The sequence below is a fragment of the Dendrobates tinctorius genome, unplaced genomic scaffold (assembly GCF_039654945.1).
Source record: "Dendrobates tinctorius isolate UK_male_01 unplaced genomic scaffold, ASM3965494v1 ptg000136l, whole genome shotgun sequence".
NCBI classification, from domain to species: domain Eukaryota; kingdom Metazoa; phylum Chordata; class Amphibia; order Anura; family Dendrobatidae; genus Dendrobates; species Dendrobates tinctorius.
In genome coordinates, this window is record NW_027361804.1 from 4,149,984 (window position 1) to 4,166,626 (window position 16,643).

The window sequence follows — 16,643 nt, forward strand, 5'->3', positions numbered from 1 at the left end:
AGATGGTGCTGCTCTATAGTCAATAATACACCTGCAGTAACATCACTCTGCCACCAGATGGTGCTGCTCTATAGTCAATAATACAACTGCAGTAACTTCACTCTGCCTCCAGATGGTGCTGCTCTATAGTCAATAATACACCTGCAGTAACATCACTCTGCCACCAGATGGTGCTGCTCTATAGTCAATAATACACCTGCAGTAACTTCACTCTGCCTCCAGATGGTGCTGCTCTATAGTCAATAATACACCTGCAGTAACATCACTCTGCCACCAGATGGTGCTGCTCTATAGTCAATAATACAACTGCAGTAACTTCACTCTGCCTCCAGATGGTGCTGCTCTATAGTCAATAATACACCTGCAGTAACATCACTCTGCCACCAGATGGTGCTGCTCTATAGTCAATAATACAACTGCAGTAACTTCACTCTGCCTCCAGATGGTGCTGCTCTATAGTCAATAATACACCTGCAGTAACTTCACTCTGCCTCCAGATGGTGCTGCTCTATAGTCAATAATACACCTGCAGTAACATCACTCTGCCACCAGATGGTGCTGCTCTATAGTCAATAATACAACTGCAGTAACTTCACTCTGCCTCCAGATGGTGCTGCTCTATAGTCAATAATACACCTGCAGTAACATCACTCTGCCACCAGATGGTGCTGCTCTATAGTCAATAATACACCTGCAGTAACTTCACTCTGCCTGCAGATGGTGCTGCTCTATAGTCAATAATACACCTGCAGTAACATCACTCTGCCACCAGATGGTGCTGCTCTATAGTCAATAATACACCTGCAGTAACTTCACTCTGCCTGCAGATGGTGCTGCTCTATAGTCAATAATACACCTGCAGTAACATCACTCTGCCACCAGATGGTGCTGCTCTATAGTCAATAATACAACTGCAGTAACTTCACTCTGCCTCCAGATGGTGCTGCTCTATAGTCAATAATACACCTGCAGTAACATCACTCTGCCACCAGATGATGCTGCTCTATAGTCAATAATACAACTGCAGTAACTTCACTCTGCCTCCAGATGGTGCTGCTGAATAGTTGATAATTCAAATTCAAATGAGCTTTATTGGGAGGACTAAGTACATGTTAGCACTGCCAAAGCAAATGGTAAAAATAGGGGGGCATATAGGAGTCTATGACATGTCAGCCACCTCTTAGTCTGTGGCAGGAACTGACATCCCGCTGCTGTGGCCGCTGCACTTTTCCCTTCCCCCAGATAATACACCTGCAGTAACTTCACTCTGCCACCAGATGGTGCTGCTGTAACATCAATTACACACCTGCAGTAAGCTCGGTCTGCCGCCAGAGGGTGCCCGTGTCCCTCTCCATTTTACTCCCCGGGGCAGTTCTGTGCTGATAAGTAGTGTTGAGCATTCCGATACCGCAAGTATCGGGTATCGGCCGATACTTGCTGTATCGGAATTCCGATACCGACTTCCGATATTTTTTCAATATCGGAATTCGGCATCGGAATCGGAAGTTCAGTTGATTGACGGCCTGACGTCATCATGATGCGCGGTGTGTGCGCATCATGATGCGCCGTCATTTCGGGCCTTCCGGGGGTCTCTGCCGGCCTGCCGGGGGGCTGTGCCGGCCTGCCGGGGGGCTGTGTGGACTGCCCGGGGTCTGTACCGGCCTGCCGGTGGTCTGTGCACCCTGTGGGGGTCTGTACCGGCCTGCCGGGGGGCTGTGCTGATGTCCGGGGGTCTGTGCAAGCATCGTCCGATGGGACTACAAGTCCCATCGGGCGATGCCTGCTACCATGACAGTGATTGACACATTAGCCAATGATGGGACAGTAGTAGTCCCATCATCCGGCTAATGTGTTAAATGTAAAAAAAAAAAAAAAAAAATACTACATACATGCTACATGCATGCTACATACATACTACATGCTACATACATACTACATGCTACATACATACTACATGCATGCTACATACATACTACATGCATGCTACATACATGCTACATGCATGCTACATGCATGCTACATGCATGCTACATGCATGCTACATACATACTACATGCATGCTACATACATACTACATGCATGCTACATACATACTACATGCATGCTACATACATACTACATGCATGCTACATACATACTACATGCATGCTACATACATACTACATGCATGCTACATACATACTACATGCATGCTACATACATACTACATGCATGCTACATACATACTACATGCATGCTACATACTACATGCATGCTACATACATACCACATGCTACATACATACCACATGCTACATACATACCACATGCTACATACATACCACATGCTACATACATACCACATACATACTACATACATACTACATACTACATATATACTACATGCATGCTACATACATACTACATGCTACATACATACTACATACATACTACATGCTACATACATACTACATATATACTACATGCATGCTACATACATACTACATGCTACATACATACCACATACATACTACATACATGCTACATATATACTACATGCATGCTACATACATACTACATATATACTACATGCATGCTACATACATACTACATGCTACATGCATGCTACATACATACTACATACATATTACATGCTACATACATACCACATATATACTACATACATACTACATGCATACTACATGCTACATACATACCACATACATACTACATACATGCTACATATATACTACATGCATGCTACATACATACTACATATATACTACATGCATGCTACATACATACTACATGCTACATGCATGCTACATACATACTACATACATATTACATGCTACATACATACCACATATATACTACATACATACTACATACATACTACATGCTACATACATACTACATATATACTACATGCATGCTACATACATACTACATGCTACATACATACCACATACATACTACATACATGCTACATATATACTACATGCATGCTACATACATACTACATATATACTACATGCATGCTACATACATACTACATGCTACATACATACCACATACATACTACATACATACTACATGCTACATACATACTACATGCTACATGCATGCTACATACATACTACATACATATTACATGCTACATACATACCACATATATACTACATACATACTACATACATACTACATGCTACATACATACTACATATATACTACATGCATGCTACATACATACTACATGCTACATACATACCACATACATACTACATACATGCTACATATATACTACATGCATGCTACATACATACTACATATATACTACATGCATGCTACATACATACTACATGCTACATGCATGCTACATACATACTACATACATACTACATGCTACATACATACTACATATATACTACATACATACTACATATATACTACATGTGGGAATTTCCCACACAGCAATGGCATAAAGTGAGACCAGGGACTTTTTTTTTTTTAAGTGGCGGAGGAATACAGTGCGGAAGGATACCTACCTTCCGTCATTGGATTCCTGCAGCCCGTAGAGAACGGCAGCAACAGCTGATGCTGCAGTTCTCTACCCAAGATCGTCGTGGGACACACTCGTGGACTGCTTCGGATCGTGGGTGAGTATTTTTGTGGTTTGTTATGTTAATATTTATTCCGGAAAAGACAATGGCTTCGGGGAACAATGTGACAAGTATTGGTAAGTATGTTACTCTATGTTATATGTACTGTATGTCTATGTATGTATTGTATGAATGTATTGTATGTATGTAGTATATATGTGGTATGTATGTAGCATGTAATATGTATGTAGTATGTATGTAGCATGTAGTATGTAGCATGCATGTAGTATGTATGTAGTATGTATGTAGTATGTAGCATGTAGTATGTATGTAGCATGCATGTAGTATATATGTGTTATGTATGTAGCATGTAGCATGCATGTAGCATGCATGTAGTATATATGTAGTATGTAGCATGTAGTATGTATGTAGCATGCATGTAGTATATATGTGTTATGTATGTAGCATGTAGCATGCATGTAGCATGCATGTAGTATATATGTAGTATATATGTGGTATGTATGTAGCATGCAGTATGTATGTAGTATGTATGTAGTATATATGTAGTATGTATGTTGCATGTAGTATTTATGTAGTATGAATGTAGCATGTATGTAGTATGTAGTATGAATGTAGCATGTATGTAGTATGCATGTTGTATGTATGTAGCATGTAATTTTTTTTTTTTTTTTTTTTACATTTAACACATTAGCCGGATGATGGGACTACTACTGTCCCATCATTGGCTAATGTGTCAATCACTGTCATGGTAGCAGGCATCGCCCGATGGGACTTGTAGTCCCATCGGACGATGCCTGCACAGACCACCGGCAGGCCGGCACAGCCCCCCGGCAGGCCGGCACAGCCCCCCGGCAGGCCGGCACAGACCACCGGCAGGCCGGCACAGACCCCCTGGCAGGCCGGCACAGCCCCCCGAAAGGCCCGTACAGACCCCAGAGAGGCTGTACAAGGGCAGGAAAGGGTTTTTCTTATTCCGATACCGGAAGTCCCATAGACTTGAATGGGACTTCCGGTATCGGAATCGGCGATACCGATACTTTTTTTAAAGATCGCCCGATACCATCCGATACGATACTTTGAAGTATCGGACGGTATCGCTCAACTCTACTGATAAGTAATTATTAATTCCGATAATCTGCACATTGCGGAGGCAGAAGACTCTGGATGATCAGGACAAGCTCACATTCCTCGTGTTAGGTCACAGTCATCGCTTCTGTCTCTATTCTCATTAACAGAAGCTAAAAACCTAAACTTTTCCCATTACCCCTCACCCCCAATATTGTATAAAAACACGATATGAAATCAGTTTTTGTAAAAATAATTAAAAAAAAAAAACCCTCGGTATTGGCTATGACTCTGCCCCATGAAGAGCAGCGCCCCCAATATGGCCGCCACGTCCACGCTATCATCGGTTATCACTCATCGTCCCCAAGTTGAATCCCTTCGATCCCGATGACTTCACTTCCACAATTGTCCGTTTTGGTCGGTTCCCGCATCGTCAGGTGCTGGGGGTCTTCGAACCCTCATGGCCCCCCAATTACTGGAGAAACCCGAGGACGTATTCTCCGATGCCGATGAAATACACAACTTGGGCAATTCCAAAGAGAGGAGCGATGACCAGCGCCCGGCACCAGGCCCCCTTCATGAATGCCGTCGGACCCTCATTCCGCCATATCTTCCTGTTTGAAGAAGCAAAAAGAAAAGCGCAGGGTCAGCGCAGGGTCCTGTCTCCGGTATTGGGGTCTCCGGTCAGCGCGGCCCACCTGGCGCAGTCCACGATCCCGCTGTACGTGTCTTCCCCGTGCCCCTTCTTCAGGGTCTGGATCCGCGTCTTCAGCACTAAATGAGACGCAGAGTTAAGGGTCCAGGACAGAGACACCGACAGGACCGGTCACCAGCCAGGCCGGGACAATCCCTCTAAGACGAGGAAGCTGCTTTACACCCCGCAAGTAGAGAAGACTCACCGTCCAGAGGCGTCACCGCGACGGCCGCCACCGAGCCAGCAACGCACCCGGCCATGAAGGAATGGTAAAATGGCGCCTTCTCCCACGGAGACGTCTGTCCGAGTTTGTTAATGTTGGCGAAGAGGGGAAAATAGATGATGGAGAAAGGAACGTCCCTGCGGACGAGACAAGATCCCGCTGTGACGCAGGCAGTCCATGCTGATGGCAGTGTGCCGGATTATTGGACAACCCCCTGCTAATCCGGAAGGTTACTACATTGGGATTAGCTTTACCTCCTTACCTCAGCAGCGTGGCCCCCAGACCCTTATAGACCCCCGATACTCCCTGAGTCCGGAGCAGATCTCTCGCGATCAGCAGGGCGGAGGGTCTCTGAGGAGCGGCGGCTGCTGCGTCTCCGGCTGCAACCTTCTGTTTTGCTAAAGACAAAAAAAGAATAAAACCCAAAATCATTTCATGATCCAATTCATGTAGCAGCTGCAAAGGCCTGCAAGAGAGCGGTGTCCACAAAACGGCACGGGAGCAAGGCTACGTAATGTGGACTGTGGCAGCATTTCTATAGTGTAGAAAAGAGGGTCAAAAAGATTAAAAATGAATACTGGGGAAGGATTCTTTACAGTATAAGGAGTGAAGGTAAAATCCATGCAAAGGCAATATCCCAACTGACCACCAGGGGGCGAGAGACAAAACCCAGCGCTGCCACCTAGTGGCCTTGTGTGCAGGTGCATTCGAAAGAGTTATAACTACGGAGTACCCAGGCGGCCGGCATCCTGCAGCTGGATCTTCAGCATCTCCATAGGCGACGTGACCACCACCTGGCAGGTCCCAGCACCGCAGCCGGCCATCATCTCCCGCACCAACGTCAGCTCCTTCCTGCAACCAAAAGAGGAAATGTCAGCGAACGACCAGAGCGTCTCTTCCGCATCAAAGTCTGTGACCCCTCTCTCCCCTCTTCCTGCCATTACTCATTTCCACAGGTCGCCCACTCACCCGATTGTCACCCCATTGATCGAAAACGGCAGATTCCACATGAAATTCCCATTCAATATCATCTGCTAATCCGAAAGGTTCACAAACTTTTACCACTTACAGCGTGCGATATAGAAAATGCTACAGGAAAATATCTACAGAAGGGCCCAGAATAAAGAAGGACGACAACATCTAAAGAAAGACGCACCCCTCCTGGGACAGAACATTCCGGAAAAAGTCATTGGCTGCTAGTTTTATAGCCTTCTCTGGAGTCACCAGGGTGAGATTCACAGCAGCCCCTGTACAGGAGGAGAAAGACATAATTATACCGCCCCCTATGTACAAGAATATAACTACTATACTACTGCTCCTATGTACAAGAATATAATTACTATAATACTGCCCCCTATGTACAAGAATATAACTACTATAATACTGCCCCCTATGTACAAGAATATAACTACTATACTACTGCCCCCTATGTACAAGAATATAACTACTATAATACTGCTCCTATGTACAAGAATATAACTACTATAATACTGCTCCTATGTACAAGAATATAACTACTATAATACTGCCCCCTATGTACAAGAATATAACTACTATACTACTGCCCCCTATGTACAAGAATATAACTACTATAATACTGCTCCTATGTACAAGAATATAATTACTATAATACTGCCCCCTATGTACAAGAATATAACTACTATACTACTGCCCCCTATGTACAAGAATATAACTACTATACTACTGCCCCCTACGTACAAGAATATAACTACTATAATACTGCCCCTATGTACAAGAATATAACTACTATAATACTGCTCCTATGTACAAGAATATAACTACTATAATACTGCCCCCTATGTACAAGAATATAACTACTATAATACTGCCCCTTATGTACAAGAATATAACTACTATAATACTGCTCCCTATGTACAAGAATATAACTACTATAATACTGCCCCCTATGTACAAGAATATATCTACTATAATACTGCCCCCTATGTACAAGAATATAACTACTATAATACTGCCCCCTCTGTACAAGAATATAACTACTATAATACTGCTCCTATGTACAAGAATATAACTACCATAATACTGCCCCCTATGTACAAGAATATAACTACTATAATACTGCCCCTATGTACAAGAATATAACTACTATAATACTGCTCCTATGTACAAGAATATAACTACTATAATACTGCCCCCTATGTACAAGAATATAACTACTATAATACTGCTTCCTATGTACAAGAATATAACTACTATAATACTGCCCCCTATGTACAAGAATATAACTACTATAATACTGCCCCCTATGTACAAGAATATAACTACTATAATACTGCCCCTATGTACAAGAATATAACTACTATAATACTGCTCCCTATGTACAAGAATATAACTACTATAATACTGCCCCCTATGTACAAGAATATAACTACTATAATACTGCCCCCTATGTACAAGAATATAACTACTATAATACTGCCCCTATGTACAAGAATATAACTACTATAATACTGCTCCCTATGTACAGAATATAACTACTATAATACTGCCCCCTATGTACAAGAATATAACTACTATAATACTGCTCCTATGTACAAGAATATAACTACTATAATACTGCCCCTATGTACAAGAATATAACTACTATAATACTGCTCCCCATGTACAAGAATATAACTACTATAATACTGCCCCCTATGTACAAGAATATAACTACTATAATACTGCCCCTATGTACAAGAATATAACTACTATAATACTGCTCCCTATGTACAGAATATAACTACTATAATACTGCCCCCTATGTACAAGAATATAGCTACTATAATACTGCCCCTATGTACAAGAATATAACTACTATAATACTGCCCCCTATGTACAAGAATATAACTACTATAATACTGCCCCCTATGTACAAGAATATAACTACTATAATACTGCCCCCTATGTACAAGAATATAACTACTATAATACTGCCCCCTATGTACAAGAATATAACTACTATAATACTGCCCCCTATGTACAAGAATATAACTACTATAATACTGCCCCTATGTACAAGAATATAACTACTATAATACTGCTCCCTATGTACAGAATATAACTACTATAATACTGCCCCCTATGTACAAGAATATAACTACTATAATACTGCTCCTATGTACAAGAATATAACTACTATAATACTGCCCCTATATACAAGAATATAACTACTATAATACTGCTCCTATGTACAAGAATATAACTACTATAATACTGCCCCCTATGTACAAGAATATAACTACTATAATACTGCCCCCTATGTACAAGAATATAACTACTATAATACTGCTCCTATGTACAAGAATATAACTACTATAATACTGCTCCTATGTACAAGAATATAACTACTATAATACTGCCCCCTATGTACAAGAATATAACTACTATAATACTGCCCCTAGGAATGTTCCTCCTCATTTCTCACCTCTGTACATTCCAAAAAATCCTTCTGATCGCACCGTCTTTATCAGGCAATCAAACCTGCGGGTGATTACATAGCAGTGTTAGATTAGTGCACAATCCTGCGTGTTCCTTGAGGCGTTAAATATCTGGGGTCACATTTCACCTACTGAATCTGTTCATCCTGATCTTCCAGGCTCACATGCAGAGAGTCTGGTGCAGTATAATAACGCAGGACGATGGCGGTATTTATAACGGCGGCTCCCGTGATCTCGCATTTTTCTCATATCTGACGTTTTGCCTTGTGGACAAGGATGAACCCTGTGACATTACCCACTTCTAGCGTCGTGTCTGTAGGTGACAGGTGCACTGTATACACCCGTACATGGGACGTCTAAGTGTCCGGCGTCTGCCCCGCCTGGTATCCCGGCTGCAGCCGCATCATTACCCATGCAAACCTCCATTGTGGCGCAGACTTTTCCTGCGCTGCACCTTTCCTCTGGATTGCTCTTCCCCTAGATGTCAGGGATATAATGTATCAGCAGGGACACGACTGCTGTACATAGCACTCAGTGACAGTTCGCGGAGCGCGCTGTCGGGGTGCGGTCAATAATAACAGATTTTGTAACATTTTGGATGTGGCAGAGCGTGAGTCATCCTCGGGGAGGAAGGGCAGATGCCATTGAAGGAAATGATGTTTGTGTGCCAGTCTGAGAGTCAGGACCTGAAGCCGACAACGTGAAGATCAACTTTTTACGGCACAACGCTTTTGATCGCAGGACCACGCGGGCAGATCCCGCTTCTTAAAGGGGCAGTAGTAAAACCTGGAGATTTAGGGCACTTAAAGGGAATGTGTTGTCACCATGTGCACGGCCGTCCCCAGGGTGGCGGCACTTACATGCCTCTGTAGATGCCCTGACCCTGCTGGTTCTGTAGTCGCGTCTTGGCGAGGTCGATGGGAAAGACACAGGTGACGCCCACAAGTCCGGCGATTCCGCCATTGATCAGTTTTGCAGGTAAGCTGTAATATAGAGGTTCCAATGTCAGCAGATACAGGGCTCCCCTCCCCCACATAAGGCTTAGTATCGGACGTGTCGCCTGCGCGCTCACCTGATCTTCTCAGCCATATTTCCCTTCTGTGGTTGTCACGTTGTGAGCAGCAGTCCCGGTCCTTGGCCTATAGGGGGAGACAGTGAGCCGGAGAGAAATCCATCATTTCTTGGTGACTCCCCGTTTTCCTCAGGTGCAGTACTCCACCACTGCTGCAGGTGGCGCCATTTACACATTTCACAACACTGACACCTGCTGTTCGTTAGGGGTACTACACCAACTTGCAACTCAAAACTCTGGAGCTGTTGTGAAACTACAACTGCCAGCACGGAAAGCAACTGGAACTTTCCCAATGTTTACCCAGGAGTCGCCACATGTGACCTCCGCACACAGCGCTGTGCACACACTGCGGCCCCTCATCCCTGCGCACGAGGCGGCGACTACAGAGGAGCGGAGGCGCACCTAACTACCACCCGCTGACCCCACAGGTGACCTCTGACCCCATCACCTGTACCCAGCAGGTCAGCTGACCACCCTACAGGTGAAGGTGCATCCACACACAGTGTACCACACAGGAGAGGATTAGATACACGGCTCAGCAGTCAGTATCACACAGGAGAGGATTAGATACACGGCTCAGCAGACAGTATCACACAGGAGAGGATTAGATACACGGCTCAGCAGACAGTATCACACAGGAGAGGATTAGATACACGGCTCAGCAGACAGTATCACACAGGAGAGGATTAGATACACGGCTCAGCAGTCAGTATCACACGGGAGAGGATTAGATACACGGCTCAGCAGTCAGTATCACACGGGATAGGATTAGATACACGGCTCAGCAGTCAGTATCACACGGGAGAGGATTAGATACACGGCTCAGCAGTCAGTATCACACGGGAGAGGATTAGATACACGGCTCAGCAGTCAGTATCACACGGGAGAGGATTAGATACACGGCTCAGCAGTCAGTATCACACGGGATGGGATTAGATACACGGCTCAGCAGTCAGTGTCACACGGGAGGGGATTAGATACACGGCTCAGCAGTCAGTATCACACGGGAGGGGATTAGATACACGGCTCAGCAGTCAGTATCACACAGGAGGGGATTAGATACACGGCTCAGCAGTCAGTATCACACAGGATAGGATTAGATACACGGCTCAGCAGACAGTATCACACAGGATAGGATTAGATACACGGCTCAGCAGACAGTATCACACAGGATAGGATTAGATACACGGCTCAGCAGTCAGTATCACACAGGAGAGGATTAAATACACGGCTCAGCAGTCAGTATCACACAGGAGAGGATTAGATACACGGCTCAGCAGTCAGTATCACACAGGAGAGGATTAGATACACGGCTCAGCAGACAGTATCACACAGGAGAGGATTAGATACACGGCTCAGCAGATGATATAACAGATTCTAGGTGGAAGTAAATTAAAAGAAAAAGTTGTAATAAAGTTTATTACAGACTCCCAGAACTTTCCGTTCTATAATTTCTCTTTGCGCCGCAGTTCCTACATGAAGGGGTTAATCTTCCGTGCCCCTCACTACTGTGGCCCCCATTAGATGCTCCTGGTGTAGAATAATTTCCGCTACCATGGCGACCTTTGATGCGCTGCCCATCGCCATGGAGACAATTTGGCGGCAGCGTGAAGCTAAATCTAGGCCAGGCCTGAGGCCTTTGTGACTAATGAGTCAGTAGCAGCTGAGACCTGAAAACAGTTTAACCCCTTCATGGCGATGTGACAGAGACCTCCAGGAGGTGACGGCCCCCCATGTCCGGGGGCAGATGATGGCGGTGATCTGCCGGTCATCTCCTCGTTGCTCAATGTTGCGGTTCAGGTCATTGTCGTCTCCGCTGGCAACGACCCCCTCATATTAATGATTACACAGCCGCTTCTTCCTGACCGAGACCACGAGTGAGCGCCACGTAATTCTGCTATAATACGGCCACCTGGACAATAAGGGCCAGTAGCACCGCCATATTGGGAGCTGTGGTGTCAGTAGGGTCACACTACGCAGAGCGGAGAAATGGTGCAGGCCCAAAGCCTGAGGCTGCACTACTGAGACTGACAGCTCGCTCTGTCCTCGTCTGTCATGATCCCCCAGTTGGCGCCCACCTCAGTGCTGACCCCAACCATTGATGCAGATGCTTTTTAGATCTAGGTCTCGTCTCAGTAGTGCAGCCTCAGGGTTGGGCCCGGCAGACATTACTGCATCCTAAGGGGCACATTGACAAACTAGAAAGAAATTTGGAGATTCTTCATTGAGGCCGACCATCACGGGTCCGTCCTAGTATTGGCCTCATCATATGGGGCCCCTGCAAGGTACCAGGGTCCAGGTGCACCTCCTACACCCACTATAGTTATGCCCCCATGGAAGCGTTTTTGTGAGAGGTGGGCAAACAGGACGACTCCGTCCCCGCAGTCCATCCCATGAGGCTCCATTCCATCATGGAGGTCCACATGGCGCCGTGCAAAGATCAGGTATCTCCCCGCCCGCCAAAGCTCACAGATCCCAAAACGTTACAGATCAGGAGCCATTTTTATTTGCTTTTTTCTTTAAGGTCCCCCCCCCCCCCCAAAAAAAAAAAAAAAAAAAAAAAAAAAAAGAGCAAAACAGGGCCGACAATGGACCGCACCACAGCGGTGAACATCGTCCGTCCTTACGTCAAGATTCACCACAATTGAAAACAAATGTCTAAGAAAAATTCCAAAAATTCCACTACAAAAAGCGACCGATCGTCGCTGCCAGATCCGTAGTTGGAGAAGTACTTACAAAGTTCTGACTTTCTTACCCTTGTCAGTGCCGCGGTGGTCTCCACGCAAACACAAAACCACGGTTTCCTCAAAATTTTCTAAAAAAGAAAAAAAAAAAAAAGTTAAAAAGGAAACGAAAACTTTGTGTAGGGGCAGAACACCCGGCGTGTGCGCTGCGACCTGGGGGTGGTAGGAGATGTAGCAGAGCTGGATGCAGATCGGTATCAGGACACTCACCAGGTACTGCACCTCACACTGCTCACCCCGCTATCTGCTCCTCTGCTGGGACTCCCAAGAGCAAGATCCTGGGCTTGGTCTCTGGGAGGGACAGGAAGAGCAAGAGGAGGAGAGACCGGCACCAGGGCTCCAAAGTGCAAGTCAGAAACTACAAGCCGGGTCTGGAGCTGGAGGCTCAATCCAGTGATGAGAGAACGTCCCAAATACTTCACACGAATGTCAAATAACGCCGAATACACAGAGCAACGTCAGAGGAAATACTGCAGCAAAGAAGTATAAAACTGCTATAATACTGCCCCTATGTACAAGAATATAACTACTATAATACTGCTCCTGTGTACAAGAATATATCGACTATAATACTGCTCCTATGTACAAGAATATAACTACTATAATACTGCCCCTATGTACAAGAATATAACTACTATAATACTGCTCCTGTGTACAAGAATATATCGACTATAATACTGCTCCTATGTACAAGAATATAACTACTATAATACTGCCCCTATGTACAAGAATATAACTACTATAATACTGCCCCTATGTACAAGAATATAACTACTATAATACTGCTCCTGTGTACAAGAATATATCGACTATAATACTGCTCCTATGTACAAGAATATAACTACTATAATACTGCTCCTATATACAAGAATATAACTACCATAATACTGCCCCTATGTACAAGAATATAACTACTATAATACTGCTCCTATGTACAAGAATATAACTACTATAATACTGCTCCTATATACAAGAATATAACTACCATAATACTGCCCCCTATGTACAAGAATATAACTACTATAATACTGCTCCCTATGTACAAGAATATAACTACCATAATACTGCCCCTATGTACAAGAATATAATTACTATAATACTGCCCCTATGTACAAGAATATAACTACTATCATACTGCTCCCTATGTACAAGAATATAACTACCATAATACTGCCCCCTATGTACAAGAATATAACTACTATAATACTGCCCCCTGTACAAGAATATAACTACCATAATACTGCCCCCTATGTACAAGAATATAACTACTATAATACTGCTCCTATGTAGAAGAATAACTACTATAATACTGCCCCTATGTGCAAGAATATAACTACTATAATACTGCCCCTATGTACAAGAATTTAACTACTATAATACTGCCCCTATGTACAAGAATATAACTACTATAATACTGCCCCTATGTACAAGAATATAACTACTATAATACTGCCCCTATGTACAAGAATATAACTACTATAATACTGCCCCTATGTACAAGAATATAACTACTATAATACTGCCCCTATGTACAAGAATATAACTACTATAATACTGCCCCCTATGTACAAGAATATAACTACTATAATACTGCTCCTATGTAGAAGAATAACTACTATAATACTGCTCCTATGTACAAGAATATAACTACTATAATACTGCCCCTATGTACAAGAATATAACTACTATAATACTGCCCCCTATGTACAAGAATATAACTACTATAATACTGCTCCTATGTAGAAGAATAACTACTATAATACTGCCCCTATGTACAAGAATATAACTACTATAATACTGCCCCTATGTACAAGAATATAACTACTATAATACTGCCCCTATGTACAAGAATATAACTACTATAATACTGCCCCCTATGTACAAGAATATAACTACTATAATACTGCTCCTATGTAGAAGAATAACTACTATAATACTGCCCCTATGTACAAGAATTTAACTACTATAATACGGTCTTCTCAAATATCTAAAGGATCCGTACCACCTGCAAAAAACCAAGCCTGTGTCTCCTTTAGCAACACAGTATAAGGGGTTAATATTTCCGGATGAGTTGCACTAGATATAATTGAGCGGCCGCCAAGCATAAGGTAAACATCACTGAGCGTCTGGGGAGGCGTTACTTACTTCCAAAATGACGGCATAGGAGGTGTGGGGTGTCATCACATCCAAATCAGAAACCTCACACTCCAGTAATATAATTCTCAAGAGTTTCATGTACAGGGGGGGGCAAGAAAGGAAATATGTGCATGGAAATAAAGTATGTGAACCCCAAGTATTCCTTACACTCCATAAACCTCTGAAAAGATACATACATTCATGACCGAAAGTGATGACACCCAGAAAGTGAAGTATTTCTCCCAGAAAATTATTGCAATTTCCTATGTTTTGTTATACAAATGTCTATTTGGAAGAAAAAAAAAAGGCAAAAATGGACAGGACAAAATTGTGAGTAAACAACTTTATTTCCAGCATGTGATGCTCATTCACACTCACCTGTGGCAAGTAACAGGTGAGGGGCAATATGAAAATCACACCTGAAACCAGATAAAAAGGGGAAAAGTTGCCTTAATCTTTGCATTGTGTCTCTGTGTGTCACACTAAGCTTAGAGAACAGAAAGATGAAAGAGAACTGTCTGAGCAATATCACCTATCTCCAGAGATCTTGATGCTCCTTTGTCCACAGTGCTCACAACATACTCAAGATGTTTACAACCCATGGCACTGTAGCTAATCCCCGTGGACGTGGACGACAGAGAAAAACTGATTAATGCAGAATAGTCTGGATGGTGGATAAGGTCCAAAGAAATCCAAGCTGCCCTGCAGGCTCAGGGTGCGTCAGCGTCAGAGTGAACTATGCCTCCACATGTGAATGAAACGCTATGACAGGAGCTCCCGGAGGACCCCACTGCTGGCATAAAAATAAAAAAAAAAATAAAAAAAAAAGCTTGACTGCAGTTTGCCATAATCGACTGAGTAAGCCAAAATCCTTCCAGGAAAGTGTCATGTGAACAGATGAGACCAAGCTGTAGCTTTTTGGTAAAGCACACCATTCTAATGTTTACTAAAAACAAAATGAGGCCCACAAAGAAAAGAACACAATACCTACAGTCAGATATGGTGGAGGGCCACAGATGTTTTGGGGTTGTTTCACTGCCTCTGGCACTGGGGGCCTCGACTGTGCGCAAGCCATAATGACATTTGAAGATTACCACAGGAGTTTGCGTCCTAGGTCTTGGGTCTTCCAGCAGGACAATGACCCTAAACATACTTCAGGAAGTCCCCGGAAATAGATGGAAACAAAGTGCTGGAGAGTCGTGAAGTGGCAGCAATGAGTCCGGACATGAATCCCACTGATCCCCTGTGGAGAGATCTTACAATCGCTGTTGGGAGAAGGTGAAATATGAGACCGGGAGCGGATTGTAAGAAGAGTCCAAGATCCCGGCTGCGAGGAGGAAGAGGCTTGTGGATGGTTATAGGGAGCAACTGATCGCAGGGATTTATTCCAAAGGAGGCGACCAAATAGTAACCTGAGGGCGCCAACAATTCTGTCTGGACCATTTCTGGGGTTTTGCGGGAAATTACGTCCAATTTGTCCTTTTCTCTTTTTTTTCGTGTTCTTCCAATAAACACAAAGGAAATAAACATCATGTGTAACAAAACACGGGGATGTGATAATGTTCTGGGGAAATACGTCATTTTCTGGCACAATTTCTAGGGTGCCGATACTTTCAGCCATGACTGTAGACTGTCTTTACATGGGACTGT

General features: G+C 43.6%; 1 protein-coding gene across 1 annotated transcript; it reads right to left on the minus strand.

Annotated features, from left to right (window-relative positions):
* Positions 1 to 4,628: 4,628 nt before the first annotated feature.
* Positions 4,629 to 13,218, minus strand: SLC25A18 (solute carrier family 25 member 18). The gene is made up of 11 exons (XM_073544115.1): positions 13,068 to 13,218; positions 12,869 to 12,928; positions 10,114 to 10,180; positions 9,902 to 10,024; positions 9,029 to 9,084; positions 6,740 to 6,830; positions 6,317 to 6,435; positions 5,846 to 5,981; positions 5,566 to 5,720; positions 5,365 to 5,440; positions 4,629 to 5,280 (listed from the first exon to the last, which is right to left on the minus strand). The coding sequence occupies exons 3-11, from the start codon at positions 10,128 to 10,130 to the stop codon at positions 5,139 to 5,141; spliced, it is 915 nt and encodes a 304-aa protein (XP_073400216.1). The 5' UTR covers positions 10,131 to 10,180; positions 12,869 to 12,928; positions 13,068 to 13,218; the 3' UTR covers positions 4,629 to 5,138.
* Positions 13,219 to 16,643: the final 3,425 nt, after the last annotated feature.

What these genes read in the sequence shown, in the direction of transcription:
- SLC25A18 (XM_073544115.1), bottom strand. An exon ending in AATGTTCTGTCCCAGGAGGG is followed by an intron (nt 6,436 to 6,739) that starts GTGCGTCTTTCT and finishes TTTTGGTTGCAG; the next exon opens with GAAGGAGCTGACGTTGGTGC. An exon ending in CTGGGGGCCACGCTGCTGAG is followed by an intron (nt 5,721 to 5,845) that starts GTAAGGAGGTAA and finishes TCTCGTCCGCAG; the next exon opens with GGACGTTCCTTTCTCCATCA.